The sequence below is a fragment of the Lithobates pipiens genome, unplaced genomic scaffold, assembly GCF_037356315.1.
Source record: "Lithobates pipiens isolate NorthernLeopardFrog02 unplaced genomic scaffold, aLitPip1_a1.2 Scaffold_28, whole genome shotgun sequence".
NCBI classification, from domain to species: Eukaryota; Metazoa; Chordata; class Amphibia; order Anura; family Ranidae; genus Lithobates; species Lithobates pipiens.
In genome coordinates, this window is record NW_027507789.1 from 204,699,290 (window position 1) to 204,713,946 (window position 14,657).

At 46.0% G+C, this 14,657-nt stretch overlaps 1 protein-coding gene across 2 annotated transcripts in view; it reads right to left on the reverse strand.

Annotated features, from left to right (window-relative positions):
• Window positions 1–14,657, reverse strand: part of YTHDF1 (YTH N6-methyladenosine RNA binding protein F1) — a 54,664-nt gene that overhangs the window by 13,645 nt on the left and 26,362 nt on the right. For both annotated transcript variants that reach the window (XM_077460336.1, XM_077460335.1), the window contains exon 4: window positions 12,760–14,307. In XM_077460336.1, coding sequence (XP_077316462.1) covers window positions 12,760–14,307 — 1,548 coding nt within the window. The remainder of the gene's footprint in view (window positions 1–12,759; window positions 14,308–14,657) is intronic.

Sequence of the window (14,657 nt, forward strand, 5' to 3'; positions counted from 1 at the left end):
TCGCCAAAATACACCACTACATGTAATCCTTAGCACGTACAGGTGATCTAGCGACAATGACTCCCGTGGAACATATGTGTAGACAATATGACAAACTCAGAGGCCATATATATGATCTTGACATACATCTCAACAAAATTGAATTACATGACTATGGGAACAAGATCTTCAAGAAACCTTAGATCTTGAGGAATGGCACTCGATACCAACACCTCCATTATAGAGGCTAACTATAATGCCGCGTACACACGACCGGACTTTGCTTCAGAATAGACTCTGACGGTCTTTCTGACGGAGTTCTGACCGAATGGACTTGCCTACACACGATTACACCAAAGTCCGTTTGTTTCTAACGTGATAACGTACGACGGGACTAGAAAAGGAAGTTCATTAGCCAGTAGCTGCCCTTATGTCGTATTTGGTCTGTCGGAATAGCATACAGACGAACGGTTTTCCCCGATAGGAACTGATTCCGTCGGAAAGATCTAAAACGTGTTCTATTTCTAGGTCCGTCAGAATTGTCGAAGAAAAAAAAAGTCAGATGAAGCCCACACAGGATCGAAATATACGATGAAAGGATTCCATCTGACATTTTCTGCTGGAAAGTTCGGTCGCGTGTACGCGGCATAAGGTGTTATTGAGATGGTACCGGCCAGGCTGGCCACTTTTGTGCCTGGAGCCACCCCGGAGTGTTTTCGGGGATGCGGTCAGGTGGGAACTTCATCGGCCCTCCCCGTCTGTAACACTAACCATCACTGACCACTACTTCTTTCTAACATTTCTCAACACTTCTGTGAAACAGATCCCAAAGCCCAACAGCCTTCCTTCCCTTGTGCAAAAAAAGAGGGGGGGGGGGGGGGGACTTTAAAGCACACTTTATTTTTATATTTGGTGACATGTCCCAAGGTCAGGAGATTTTGGATCAGATTCTACAACTTTATTTATACCCTCACCCAGACTAATCTGGCTAAGTTCACGAAACGGGGACTCCTGGGTGGCAGGGTAGATGAAGCTTCAAAGAACCTAAGACGGATTCTTACATTTATATTCATATCAGCTAAAATCCCAATAGCGAGAAATTGGAAGGTCTGAAGCCTTCAACAAAGTATGGGATCCATAAATCAAATACCTGACAAATGGATACCTGGACAATCACAAACCAGAACCCATCTTGACTGAAAAGTGTAAAGCCCCATACACACTATCAGTTTTTCTGCTGAGTTTTTCCTTCGGATTTACCAAAACTATATAATATGAGGTCAAACCTTAGGAGTTTCAATGTGTATGCAATCAGGTAGGCCCTTCACTACATGGTTTTGGTAAATCTGAAGGAAAAACTCAGCAGAAAAAATGATAGTGTGTATGGGGCATAAGAGTGTGGAGGCCCCCAACCTTCCCTTCACAACTCTACCCCCCACTAAATCTGAGTCTTTCCCCTTTCCTTTTTTTCTATGGAGTTACCCCCTCTTTTCTCTCAGCAAGACATTAATTTGATGAGGTCCGGAAGGGGCTCCCCGGGACCTGGAAAGCCAGACTCCCCCAATAGTTGGAGTTGGGTTTTCCCAGCAGGCGGGACGTATTGCGAGACCCATGTTATAGAGCATGCACATGGTCCTAGACTATGAAGAAATGTTTATGGTAAAGTAATCACCACCAGTACAAGTTGGTTTATAACATCAGAGCAAACGAGGTGTAGTCTACATCAGGGCATGATAACTGGTCTTGACAACACAAGAGGTGAACTCCCCGCCTATCTTGTATATGTGATGTACTGTGGCTACTGTAAAATGCTCAATGAAATGCCGAGATCTTTGTCATTTGTCTTTAGAAAACCTTAATAAGAAAAATCATTGAAACATAAAAGGGCCAATAAATGTGGAGTTAGACTTTAGTGATCACCTGCTAGAGGACTAAAAGGATCAGCATTTACTCCGGTTATGTACTGAATAAAAAAAAAAATGGTTAAATGCAGCACAAATCCATCCTATTAGATATCAGCAGTCTCCTGCACCACGTGTGCCAATCAGGGATGGGATTTTTAAGCTTTGGATAGCATAGAAGGGTTTGGTCCTCAGCCAGGTTTTTAATTGTTGTCTGTATCCCTACTAGGGCTATTCACCACCCCCTCCTATTTGTTCTGGTGACCACTGTCAGGACAGAAAGTGAGGGCATTTTAAAAGGTATAACTAAAAAGGCAAAACTTTTTTTTTTAAGTTTTGGATAGAGTGGAGATGGATTAGAACCCCTTTCAGTTTTTATTGCGGTCTGTGTCTCCATTATGGAGATTCACCCTCTCTGTGTGTCCTGTTTACCATTATCATTGAAAGTAAAAAGAAATCCCACATTTTCCATTGGCCCCAGTAATGTAAGAGGGGAAATCTTCCAATGTTCTGGTCATCGGGGGTCGGGACACTAGTTCTGGTCATCTGGGGGGGGGCACTAGTTCTGGTCATCTTGGGGAGGGAGACACTAGTTCTGGTCATCTGAGGGGGACAGAACACTAGTTCTGGTCATCTGGGGGGGGGGGGGGGGCAGGACACTATTTCTGGTCATCTGGGGGGGACAGGACACTAGTTCTGGTCATCTGGGGGGGACAGGACAGGACACTAGTTCTGGTCATCTGGGGGGGACAGGACACTAGTTCTGGTCATCTGGGGGGACGGAACACTCGCTCTGGTCATCGGGGAGGGGGGGATACTAGTTCTGGTCATCTGGGGGGGCGACACTAGTACTGGTCCTCTGGGGGGGAGGGCGACACTAGTACTGGTCATCTGGGGGGTGGGGGGACTCTAGTTCTGGTCATGGGGGGGGGGGACACTAGTTCTGGACATGGAGGGGCACTAGTTCTGGTCAACTGGAGGGATGACACTAGTATTGGTCATCTGGGGGGGCAACACTAGTACTGGTCATCTGGGGGGACGGAACACTCGTTCTGGTCATCTGGGGGGGGGGGGACACTGGTACTGGTCATCTGGGGGTTGGGGGGACACTAGTTCTGGACATCGGAGGGGCACTAGTCCTGGTCAACTGGGGGGGGAGGGGACACTAGGTCTGGTCAACTGGGGGGGGGGACACTAGTTCTGGTCAACTGGGACGTTCTGGTCAACAACTGGGGGGACAGGACTAGTTATGGTCATCAGAGGGAACGACGACACACTAGTTATGGTCATCTGGGGGGGGCGGCACTATTACTGGTCAACTGGGGGGGGGGGGGGGCAACACTAGTACTGGTCATCTGGGGGGGACACTAGTTCTGGTCATGGGGGGGGGCACTAGTTCTGGTCAACTGGGGGGAGGGGACACCAGTTCTGGTCAACCGGGGGGGGGGGGGAAACGACACTAGTTCTGGTCATGGGGGGGACGACGACGACTGGTCATCGGGGCGGGTGGACACTATTTCTGGTCATTTGGGGGGAGGGACTGGTCATCTGGCGGGGGGAAGACACTAATTCTGGTCATCTGGGGGGGAGGGACAGTAGTTCTAGTCATGGGGGGGGGCAGGACACTAGTTCTGGTCATCTGAGGGGGGAGCACACTAGTTCTGGTGATCTGGGGGGTAGGGACACTAGTTTTGGTGATCTGGGGGGTAGGGACACTAGTTTTGGTGATCTGGGGGGTAGGGACACTAGTTCTGGAGATCTGTGGGGGGGGGGGGACACTAGTTTTGGAGATTCGGCAGGGGGGGGGGGGGGGGGGTTAGGGGGCAACACTAGTTCTGGTGATCTGGGAGTACACTAGTTCTGGTGATCTGGGGGACACCAAAGAATTCCCTTAATTTGCAGGGATTTCCTCACTTCCTGTTTGGCTATGGCATAGGAAGTGAATGGAAATCTCCACAATGGGACACAGATGGTGAAAAAAAAAAAAAATATCAATCCAAAGGGAATAAAAACATTTTGCCTATAGGTCTACTTTAAGTCTTCAGAGAATGAGGTGAGGGAAAATCCTCTGAGGACAATGCCAAAAACTTGGGAGAGATTTCCTCTCATTTTATGCTGCGTCCCCACAACAGGAAGTGAAGGGAAACCTTCCCAATGAGACAGACAGCAAAAATAACCCGATTGGGATTTTTCTTTTTTACCTACTCTATCTCCAGCTAAGAAAATAAAAAGTTTGGGCTTGACTTACATTTTAAAGCAATATGGTCACCTTGCCCATGCAAGCTTTGGTAAAGGCCTCCACCAACCTATAATAAGGTTGTCAGTACTTCCTCACTGCTCCAGCCTCAGCTGCTAACAATCCCCGGTGCTTCCAGGTATAAGAGAACATGGCCAGGCAACGTCACATGACCGAGGTTGAGCTTTCACAGCCCCCCAGTCACCGACACCAGTGATTTGAGTGCCAGCTAAAAAAAAAAAAATAACCAGGCTCTAGCAGGGGAACTTAGATCACAAGATTGGCTGAACAGAGTTAAAAAAAATATATATTTTTCTGGTAAAATTCCTATGTATTTAGTGGCTTAGTCAAAGTATGGAGAACGTCTGTAGAGGATGATTGGCACTGAACTAACCTATTTTCTGGACAACGGGTACTATTCTATTAGGAGTCAGTGTGCCCGTTTACAGTCATCCTATAGCGGTGCTGGAACTCACAAAATTTCCTCAGAAAACACCGGATTTCTGGAAGTCAGCAGTTTGTAGGTTTAAGCCACCCCCATCAGGAAACTGGGTGCTGCAATGGGGGAGACTGGTACTGATTATCACCAAATGCCAAGGAATACCGATTGCCTTAGGAGATAGAGACTTTTTTTTCCCCTGTTCGGCAAACGCCATGGTTTATAGGGGTTTTCTTCTTAGTTGAACGACTCCCAGCTTTATTTTACCCACTTCCTGTGAGCCCAAGACATCATTCAAATCAGTTCCTGTGAGCTCAAAACATCATTCAAACCACTTCCGGTGAGCCTAAGGCAGCATCCTACCTACTTCCTATGTGCACAGGGCATCATTCCACCCACTTTGTGAGCCAAGGAAATCAGGGGTGTCATTCAAACCACTTCCTGAGGGCACAGGGCATCATAGGGGTCTATCAAACCACTTCCTATGAGCACAGGGGGCATCATAGGTGTCATTCAACCTACTTCCTGTGAGCACAGGGGGGCATCATAGGTGTCATTCAAACCACTTCCTGTGAGCACAGGAAATCATAGGTGTCATTCAACCCACTTCCTGTGAGCACAGGGCATCATTCAACCCACTTTCTGTGAGCACAAGGCATCATAGGTGTCATCAACCTACTTCCTGTGAGCATAGGGCTTCATAGGTGTCAATCAACCCACTTCCGATGAGCACAGGGTAGCATTGAACCCATTTCCCAAGAGCCCAAGTCAACATAGGCATCATGGGTGTCACTGCACCTCTTTTCTAAGCCTAGGGCATCACGGGTTTCATTCAACCCCTTTCATAAGGTGTGGTACTGTGCTCTGTGGCATTCAAGATCATCTACCATGGATATGTTGCATAACTAAGACCTCTGGGGGCAAATAAGGCATGCAGGATGTGGGAGAATAAAAAAAAAAAAAAAAAAAAAAAAGTATGCGGGCTTAAAGGGTTTTTTTATTTTTTTTGCTTTCCTCTGGATCAGCTGTGGGTACAGGGTTAGGTTTGTGAAAATGTTCTATTATGGGTTGAACTCGAAAGACTTTCATTTTTTTTTGTAAACTATGACTCTGGTTTCTACGTGATTGTTTCAAAGTCTTTCATGCATCAATGGCAATTGTACCCAGTGGTCAGAAATTGGACCATGCTATAGGTTTTCTTTTGCCTTCCTCTGGATCAGCTGTGGGTAGAAGGTTCTGTTTAGTGAGCTTTTTTTTTTTATTGGTTGAGGTTGATGCATTTGTGTCTAAGTTACTAGGTCTTTGGCTTCTGAATTAAATTTCTCTACCTCCCCGTGTCTTTCTTGCACCAATGGCGCTCGTCAGGATTTCCAAAAACTCCTCATTTTATGTATCCCAGTGCCCAGAGCATTGTTTGTGGTATTGAACCCGTTTTCTGAGAGACAGTCAACATACACTCAACCAGCCACTTTATTAGGTACACCTTGCTAATAACCAGGATGGAACCCCTTTTGCCCCAAGAACTGCCTTCATTTTTCACAGCATAGATTAAACACGGTGTTGCAAACGTTCCTCAGATTTTGGTCCATATTTACATGATGGCATCGCGCAGTTGCTGCAGATTTGACAGCTGCACAACTATGATGCGAATCTCCCATTCCACCACAGTCCAAAGGCGTTTTATTGGATTGAGATCTGACGAGTGTGGAGGCCATTGGAGTACAGTGAGAGACCTCATTGTCCAGTGGTGAGATGATTGGAGCTTTGTGACATGGTGCATTATCCTGCTGGAAGGAGCCATCAGAAGATGGGGACACTGTAGTCATAAAGGGATGGACATGGTCAGCAAAAATACTCAGGTAGGCCATGCAATTTAAATGATGCTCAATTGGTACTAAGGGGCTCAAAGTGTGCCAAGAAAAAATCCCCCCCCACACACACACCATTACAGCATCACCCTGAACATTGATACAAGGTAGGATGGATCCATGCTTTCTTGTTGCTTATGCCAAATTCTGCCCCTACCCCTCAATGGCACAGCTGAAATCCAGACTCATCAGACCAGACGTTTTTCCAACCTTCTATTGTCCAATTTTGGGGAGCCTGTGCAAATTGTAGACTTCGTTTCCTGTTCTTAGCTGAGAGGAGTGGCACCCGGTGCGGTCTTCTGCTGCTGTAGCCCAACACCTTCAAAGTTCAATGTGTTGTTCATTCAGACACGATAGCATACCTTGGTTGTAAAACTGTTATTTGAGTTACTGTTTCATCATCTCAAGGCAGTCTGCCAATTCTCCTCTAACCTCAACAAGGCATTTACACCCCTCAACTTCCTCTCACTGGATATTTTCTCTTTTTCAGACCATTCTCTATAAACCCAAAAGATGGTTGTGTGTGAAAATCGTAGTAGATCAGCAGTTTTTGAAATACTCGACTAGCCCAGATGGCAGCAACAACCGTCCTACGGTTCAAAGTCACTTAAACCCCCTTTCTGCCCCATGCTGATGCCTGGCTTGAACTTCAGCAAGTCATCTTCACTCCGTCTAGTTGCACTGAGTTGCTGCCATATGATTGGCCGATTAGCAATTTATTACACCAAGCAATTGAACATGTGTAACTAATAAAGTGGCCAGTGTCATTTAACACACTGTGAGCCCAAGGCAACATTTCCCCTCTTTTCTGAGCCTAGGGCATCAGGGGTTTCATTCAACCTCTCTCCCTTTCATAGGGGGGCACTGTCAAACCACCCCGTGGTGCTGCTCTCTGTAGCATTCAAGATCATCTACTATAACAAAGGAGAAAGAGGACCTGTGACATGGTCCTGCGATGTTGCAGGACAAAGACCTCTGGGGAAAAGGGAGGCATGCAGGATGTAAAAAAACAAAACAAAAAAACTATCAGGTATGGGGACTAGAAGGGTGAAATTTAGTAGCTTCTTAGCCAGAAGCTTCCACATCACTCAAGTTGCTTCTATTTTTCAGCAAGACTAAAAGGTAACAAAGAACCTAAAAAATACAAGACAATTGTCTCAGATACACCAAGACACTGAACAGTTTATTAAGGGTGAAATGGAAGAGACCTGGGAAAATCATCTACTAACATCTGGAATTATTCTAGTTTTCATGTTAAGGGAAATCTGGCTAATCAAACCGAGCAAATAACAGAAAGAATCGAAAGGCAATATCTGCGGGGAAATCTGCAACTCATAATTAATCTCAAACAGATTGGAGATAAATGGGAGCCGGTTATACGGAAAATCTACAGTTTTACAGTAAATATCAAGCCAGGCCCCCGCTTCTTCTGCCTACTGGTCATTTATTGTGAGATGTGACCTCATGGTTTCCATACAATCAATTACACAATCACCAGCTTATCTCCACTCTTTCTCCTGAAATTTCTCTCATGACTGTTATCTGAGGCAGCTTAAAGCATGATTAATATTTTTCTTTTAAGACTTGCAATGTAGCATTTGGATGTCCCTGCGGACTTGGATCCAGAACTTCCCACATGTCTCTTATAATGGAACCACGACTTTATTTGGAGGATCTAACACGGGAGCGCAGCGACTTGAACAGTGCTTTGAAAAAAATAAATAAAGTATTCATACGCCTTGAAATTTTCACATGCACATTTTGTCAGGTTGCAACCAAAAACAAATGTATTAATATTGGGATTTTATGTGATAGACCAACTCAAAGTGGCACATAATTGTGAAGTAGAAAGAAAATAAGTTTTTATAATTTTACACACATAAATATCTAAGCACGGCTTGCATTGGTATTCAGCCACCTTTACCTTGATGCCCCTTACTAAAATCTAGTGGAACCAATTGCCTTCAGAAGTCACCTAATAGAGTCCACCTGTGTGTAATGTCATCTCAGTATAAATACAGCTGTTCTGTGAAGCCCTCAGAGGTTTGTTGAGAACAGTATCATGAAAGCCAAATAACACACCAGACAGGTCAGAGATAAAGTTGTGGAGAAGTTTAAAGCAGGGTTAGGTTATAATAAAATAAAAAATAAAAAATTCCAAGCTTTGAACATCTCACGGAGCTCTGTTCAATCCATCATTCAAAAATGGAAAGAGTATGGTACAACTGCAAACCTACCAAGACATGGCCGTCCACCTAAACTGACCGGGCGGGCAAGGAGAGCATTCAGAGAAGCAGCCAAGAGGCCCATGGTAACTCTGGAGGAGCTGCAGAGATCCACAGCTCAGGTGGGAGAATCTGTCCACAGGACAACTATTAGTCGTGCTCTCCACAAATCTGACCTTTATGGAAGAGTGGCAAGGAGGACATTGTCAAGAAGTCCTGTTTGCAGTTGGTGGGAAGCCATGTGGGGGACACAGCAAACATGTGGAAAAAGGTGCTCTGGTCAGATGAGACCAAAATTTAACTTTTTGGCCTAAAAGCAAAAACACTGTGTGGGGGAAAACTAACACTGCACATCACCCTGAATACACCATCCCCACAGAGAAACATGGTGGTGGCAGCATCGTGTTATTGGAATGCTTTTCCTCAGCAGGGACAGCGAAACTGGTCAGAGTTGATGGGAAGATGGATGGAGCCAAATACAGGGCAATCTTATGCTGTGTACCTGACCGCGCTTTCCGGCAGACTAGGTCCGACAATCTTCCCGACTGACTTTTGTCAGAGTTCCGACAGACCTTTCCGAATAAACAGACTTGCCCACACACACTAACAGACTAAGTCCGTTTGATTTGAACATGATGACGTAAGACAGGACTAAAAAAGGAAGTTCAATAGCCAGTAACCAATAGCTTCCCTTGCGGCGTATTTGGTCTGTCGGACCAGCATACAGACGAACGATTTTCCCAATAGGAATGGAGCCCGACAGATTTGAAACATGTTCTATTTCTATGTCCGTCTGATTTATTTTTTTTATGTGAAAAACTAACGGATTAGCCCACACACGATTGGATTGTCCGACAAACTGATTCCGTCAGACCTAGTCTGCTGGAAAGTCCGGTCATGGGTACGAGGCATTAGAAGAAAACCTGTTAAGTCTTTTGCAGACTCAGACTGGGGCGGAAGTTCACCTTCCAGCGGAACAACAACCCTAAACATACAGCCAGAGCTACAATGGAATGAATGTGATGAAAAGCATATTCAGGTGTTAGAATGGCCCAGACAAAGTCCAGACCTAAATCCAATTGAGAATCTGTGACAAGACTTGAACATTGCCGTTCACCAGAGGCTCTCCATCCAATCTGACAGAGCTTGAAATAGGAAAGGAAGATTGGGAAAAAATGTCCCTCGCTAGATGTGCAAAGCTGGTAGAGACATCCCCAAAAAGACTTGCAGCTGTAACTGCAGAGAAAGGGGATTCTACAAAGTAATAGCAGGGGGCACCATACAAATGCCCCCCACACTTTTCACATATTTGTAAAACATTTTGAAAACCATTTCCTTCCACTTCACAATTATGTGCCACTTTGTGTTGGTCTATCACATAAAACACATTTAACGATTTTGGTTGTAACATGACAAAATGTGGAAAATTTCAAATGGGGTATGAATACTTTTTCAAGGCATGTTATACTATTTACTGAAGATACATGCTTCTCTGCCAGGGATGGGCATCTTTTTAAAACATTAAACTTCAGGAGGGACACACAGGAGAGGTGAGAGAGGAAAGGCAGCCCCCTAGCAATCAATGGAATGACCGATGTCACAGCCAGAAAGCAATTTTTTAGGCAAACGTTTTGTTTGTACAGTCGATGTAGCTACCATCGCTAAACTAAAGTCCAACCCCAGGATTTTAAAGGGTATACAAATTAACACCCCCCCCCCCCCAGCATTTGTAAAAATCCAGCATTGGCTGCAATACTTCTCTACAGTGCCGATCCCTGCGGACACTACGAGACATCTTACTGCAAGGCCTCTTCTCTGTAAATTACCCATTTCCTCTGAGCACAGGCTGTTAGACATATCCCCTTGGGGGGGGCACACCATCAGGTCAGTCTAGGGTCACAGTAGTGCTGAAGACCGCTCTGCCATCATAATGTAGGTACATTATCTGCAGATTTCAAGACTGCCCATAGATGACCCAGGAGGAGAAGAGAAAGGACCCTAGGATGTCATGTGAATGCCTTAAGATACCTGGAGAAAAGGTATATATGCTAGCAATTAAAGTGGTTGTAAAGGCATAAGGTTTTTTTCTACCTTACAGTATTTAATACAGGAAGGGGGGAGGAAAAATAAATAAATACATTTTAAAAACCTGCACGCAGCGCTCCCCCCCCTAAAAAACATACCCGAGTGATCTTGCTCAAGCGATGTGCACGAGTGCAGAGGCTCTCTCCCTTCATTGCACGCTCAAGTTCCCCATTCCAGGTGACTTGCTATGAGGGGACTCAGCAGGGAGGAGCCAGGAGCTCCAGTGGGGTGACCCGATAAGAGGGGGGAGATCAGGGCTGCTCTGTGTACAACCACAGAGCAGGTAAGAATGACACGTTTGTTATTTGAAAAACTAACGGGACTTCACCTTAACCCTCATCTCCTGACCCAAAGAAGGGGTTTCCGATGCCGGCAGGCAGGGCTTAGGATCATGTGACCCCCGTGGCTGGCTTTCACAGTGGTAAAGTGACCGGAAAGCTCCCAATCGAAGTAGTAATTGGGAGAAGTTAGGCGCCAATAACTGTCGGGAGCACACTGGCCACGTGCTCCAAGCACAGGTTTACATTTAGGTACACAAATGTGGCCTTTCGGCGGTCAGGCCAACCCCACTGAGAGGTCGCATACATGCATACTTTTGGCGCCAATAGGTTAAAGTATAAGGTGAGAACAGCTGCTAAGATTGGATAGTTCAACTAAAGCAGGGGTCTCAAACTGGCAGCCCTTTAGCGGTTGCAAAACTACAAGTCCCATGAGGCATTGCAAGGCTGACAGTTACAAGCATGACTCCCACAGGCAGAGGCGTGATGGGACTTGTAGTTTCGCAACAGCTGGAGGGCCACCAGTTTGAGGCCCCTGAACTAGAGAGAGTTTATAGCTAAATAAGCCTGCAGTAACAGAACAGTGAGGTATAGTTTTTTAAACAAAGCAAAGTAAACAGTACTGTAAGCAAACCAGGAGCCCTGACTGGCGTTCAGAGAGCTTTAAAAAAAAAAAAAAAAAAAAAAAAAAAGCGCATCCGATGCCATGCTTTGTAGCAAATGTAAACAAGCCCTAAGGCTTGGTCCACACTGCATGGATGGCTTTCCACACATGGAATGTAGAGCAGTCCCCGATTGCCCCAAAACCCTACTGCCCCATGTGGTTTAGCACATGCAATTGCAGATGCTTGGGGCACCACGATCCTGTGCGTGCTGGAAAAGTGTACAATTTTGCCCACGTTCCCAACACACATAGCTGTGAACCTAGCCTAAAGCCATCTCAATGTACTACATTAGTAAGTAGGAGGCAGGTGTAGATAATCTCATGTACATGTGTGGTAAGCCATTAAAATTGTGGAAGGTACACACCAGGCAAAGTTGTAAACTAAGCCATGAAAAGGCATGCACCAGCTCCATCTCCCTGATTGGGGCTTCAGCTTCTTGCCCAGGCATTGTTGTAATGCAGGAATCCAACTAACTGCTGTCAGAAATCAGGTGATCCGAGAACTCCTATTTGCTTAACCAGTAATTATGAAGAGATGTTCCCAAACACTCATCGTTCTCTCACATTCAGAAACCTTTCTGTCTTAAAGTACTAGATTCAAACCTGTACTGGAGATCTGGACACATCAAGCACAGAAAGGAAACTCCATAGACTTCAGGAAATACACTCCCAGTGAACGTGGGATAAGCTGTCTGCATTCTGGCTGACAATAAGGAAAACTTGAAAGATTTGCTGACTTGGCACAGTTTCACTGTCTGCTGGATAATATTAACCAGTAACCGTGTTTTTTTGTTTTGTTTTTTATTTGGCCCTGGTCAAGAACAACTTGCTTTACCACATAAAAGAAAATGGAGTAGATACAAGTCAGGTTCATACAATTAATATTTCTGCACATGTGCCCATGTACTGTAGTTCTTTAATGTTTATAATTGATTACATTCTAAACAGATACGGGATTAGGTATCAAATACATAATATATTAACCCCTGTTGCAGCTTTCTGACAAAATTTAGGAAATTCAAAAAAAAATAAAAAATAAAAAAAAAATGGGGTGTACCAGGATTTAACAAGACTAATTCTTTACCTTGCGCACGACCTCTTCCTCCTCCTGGCGCTTCTCATAATGAGAAAAGTCATCAAAGATGGAGGTCGTGTGCTTGTAAGTGGCAATGATTTTAAGCACTAGTTTCGCTTTTTCTAAGGGCACCTCCTGCGTGTCTCGCGAGTTTGTGACCGGTTTGTTGTCGTTGTTCTCCAGGCGGATGTGCCTCAGCTGGTTGTTCGGGACGTCCTTGACAAAGAGCCACTTGACGTCAAACTTGCCCTTCCACTTGTCCTGCGACCAGACACCGGCGCTGGTGCCGTAGTCGACGGGTGACCGCATCTCGGCCACGCCACAGAAATGTCCACTGCCGTTGACGCTGAAGAGCAAGTAGACCGGGCCTTTGCCGTTCATGGAGCGGAAGGCGCTGTCCAGACGCTTATTCCCATGCTCTGTGCTACACCAGATAGAGTACTTGATGGAGCGGTGGATATCGTCCTCGGAGTAGCTCTTAATGATAAACACTCGCCCATTTTTCAGGTTCCAGTCAAAGTCCTTGGGGTTGTAGCTGTGGGAGGCTTTGAGCTTCTCCAACACTGGATGGGAGTCACTACCGGGAGCAGCATGAGGCTGGGCCCCACCCAAGGGATTGCCATCAGCTCCCCCACCTTGCCCGTAGGCAGCGTTCCTGTTCCGAGGGGCTACCCAGCGGTTTTGTGGAGCCTGTTGCTGCTGCTGCGGTGGTGGTGGAGGGTTTTGGAAGGGGGCTTGGGATAAAGGCGGTGGTTGGGCCGGGATGGGCTGCAGCAGCTGCTGTTGGGGTTGTGGTTGAGGGATGGACTGAGGAGACGGGATCTGCTGAGGCATCGGAGGCTTTGTGACGGGGCCCTTGTTATCCCATGTGCCAATGTCCATGTTGTGTTTGATGGGTGGCGGAGGCAGGGCTCCACCAATGATGGTCACGGGCTTGGTTTTTGTCTTAGGTTGGGGTTTGGCAGGTTTGCTGGCTATGGCGGCCCAAGAGGTGGGTTTTGAGGGTGGCATGCTTATGCTTGGGCCCCCATTGCCAGACAGGGCACTAGGCATCCCTACACTATTGACTACAGAGCCCACTGTCTTGACTGCAGAGGCGGTAACATTGCTACCTATCTTTAGCCCCACCATGCCCTGCTCAATGCTGTTCATGCCAGGTGCCTTGTTCAGAGTCTCATTGTGAAACCCGGTCTGTCCATCCACAATGGTGCCCCCCAGAGAGCTTGGTGGGTAGCTATAGCTACCTCCATAGGCAGAGTTCTGAGTCTGCTGGCCCTGAGAGCCGCTGGTGCCCCAGGCGGAGAAGGCATGGTTCTCGGGGAAGAAGTTGAAACGATGTTGGTAGATGTTGTTTCCAAGTCCACCAGGCTGGCCAAACACGGCATCATGCATGAAATGGTGGTCTCCATTGCTCAGCTGTCCATACGGGGTGAGGTATGGGATAGGAGGATCCCCACCCGTTGACCACGGTGCCTCACTAAGGGAGTACGGGAAACCAATCGATGGAGGGTAGTAGCTGGAGAGGTATGGGTCCGTCATTGAAGGGTAGCTGTTACTCTGTTCAAAAAAAACAAACAAAAAAAAAAAACTGGAATTAAGCCACAACTCACTTTAGACCATATTGTTTTAACACTTTAATAATTGTCACAGAACAGTAGGTAAACTGGACAAAACATTTCTCTTTTGTACAACAGAAGGGTAAGAGCCTCTGCCAGTTCTTTACAGGTGTATGTGGTCCCATTTGGCGATTTACTTTCACCGAAAAGGATACATTTAAAAATGTTTAGACCTGGAGTCGCTATTCTTGCAAGAGGCAGAAAAAAAAGATTGTGCTTTCTGTATAAAATATTTTTTATGATAATTCTAGACAGGCTCCTATAAAGGATCTTGCAATTTTTTAGTATAGG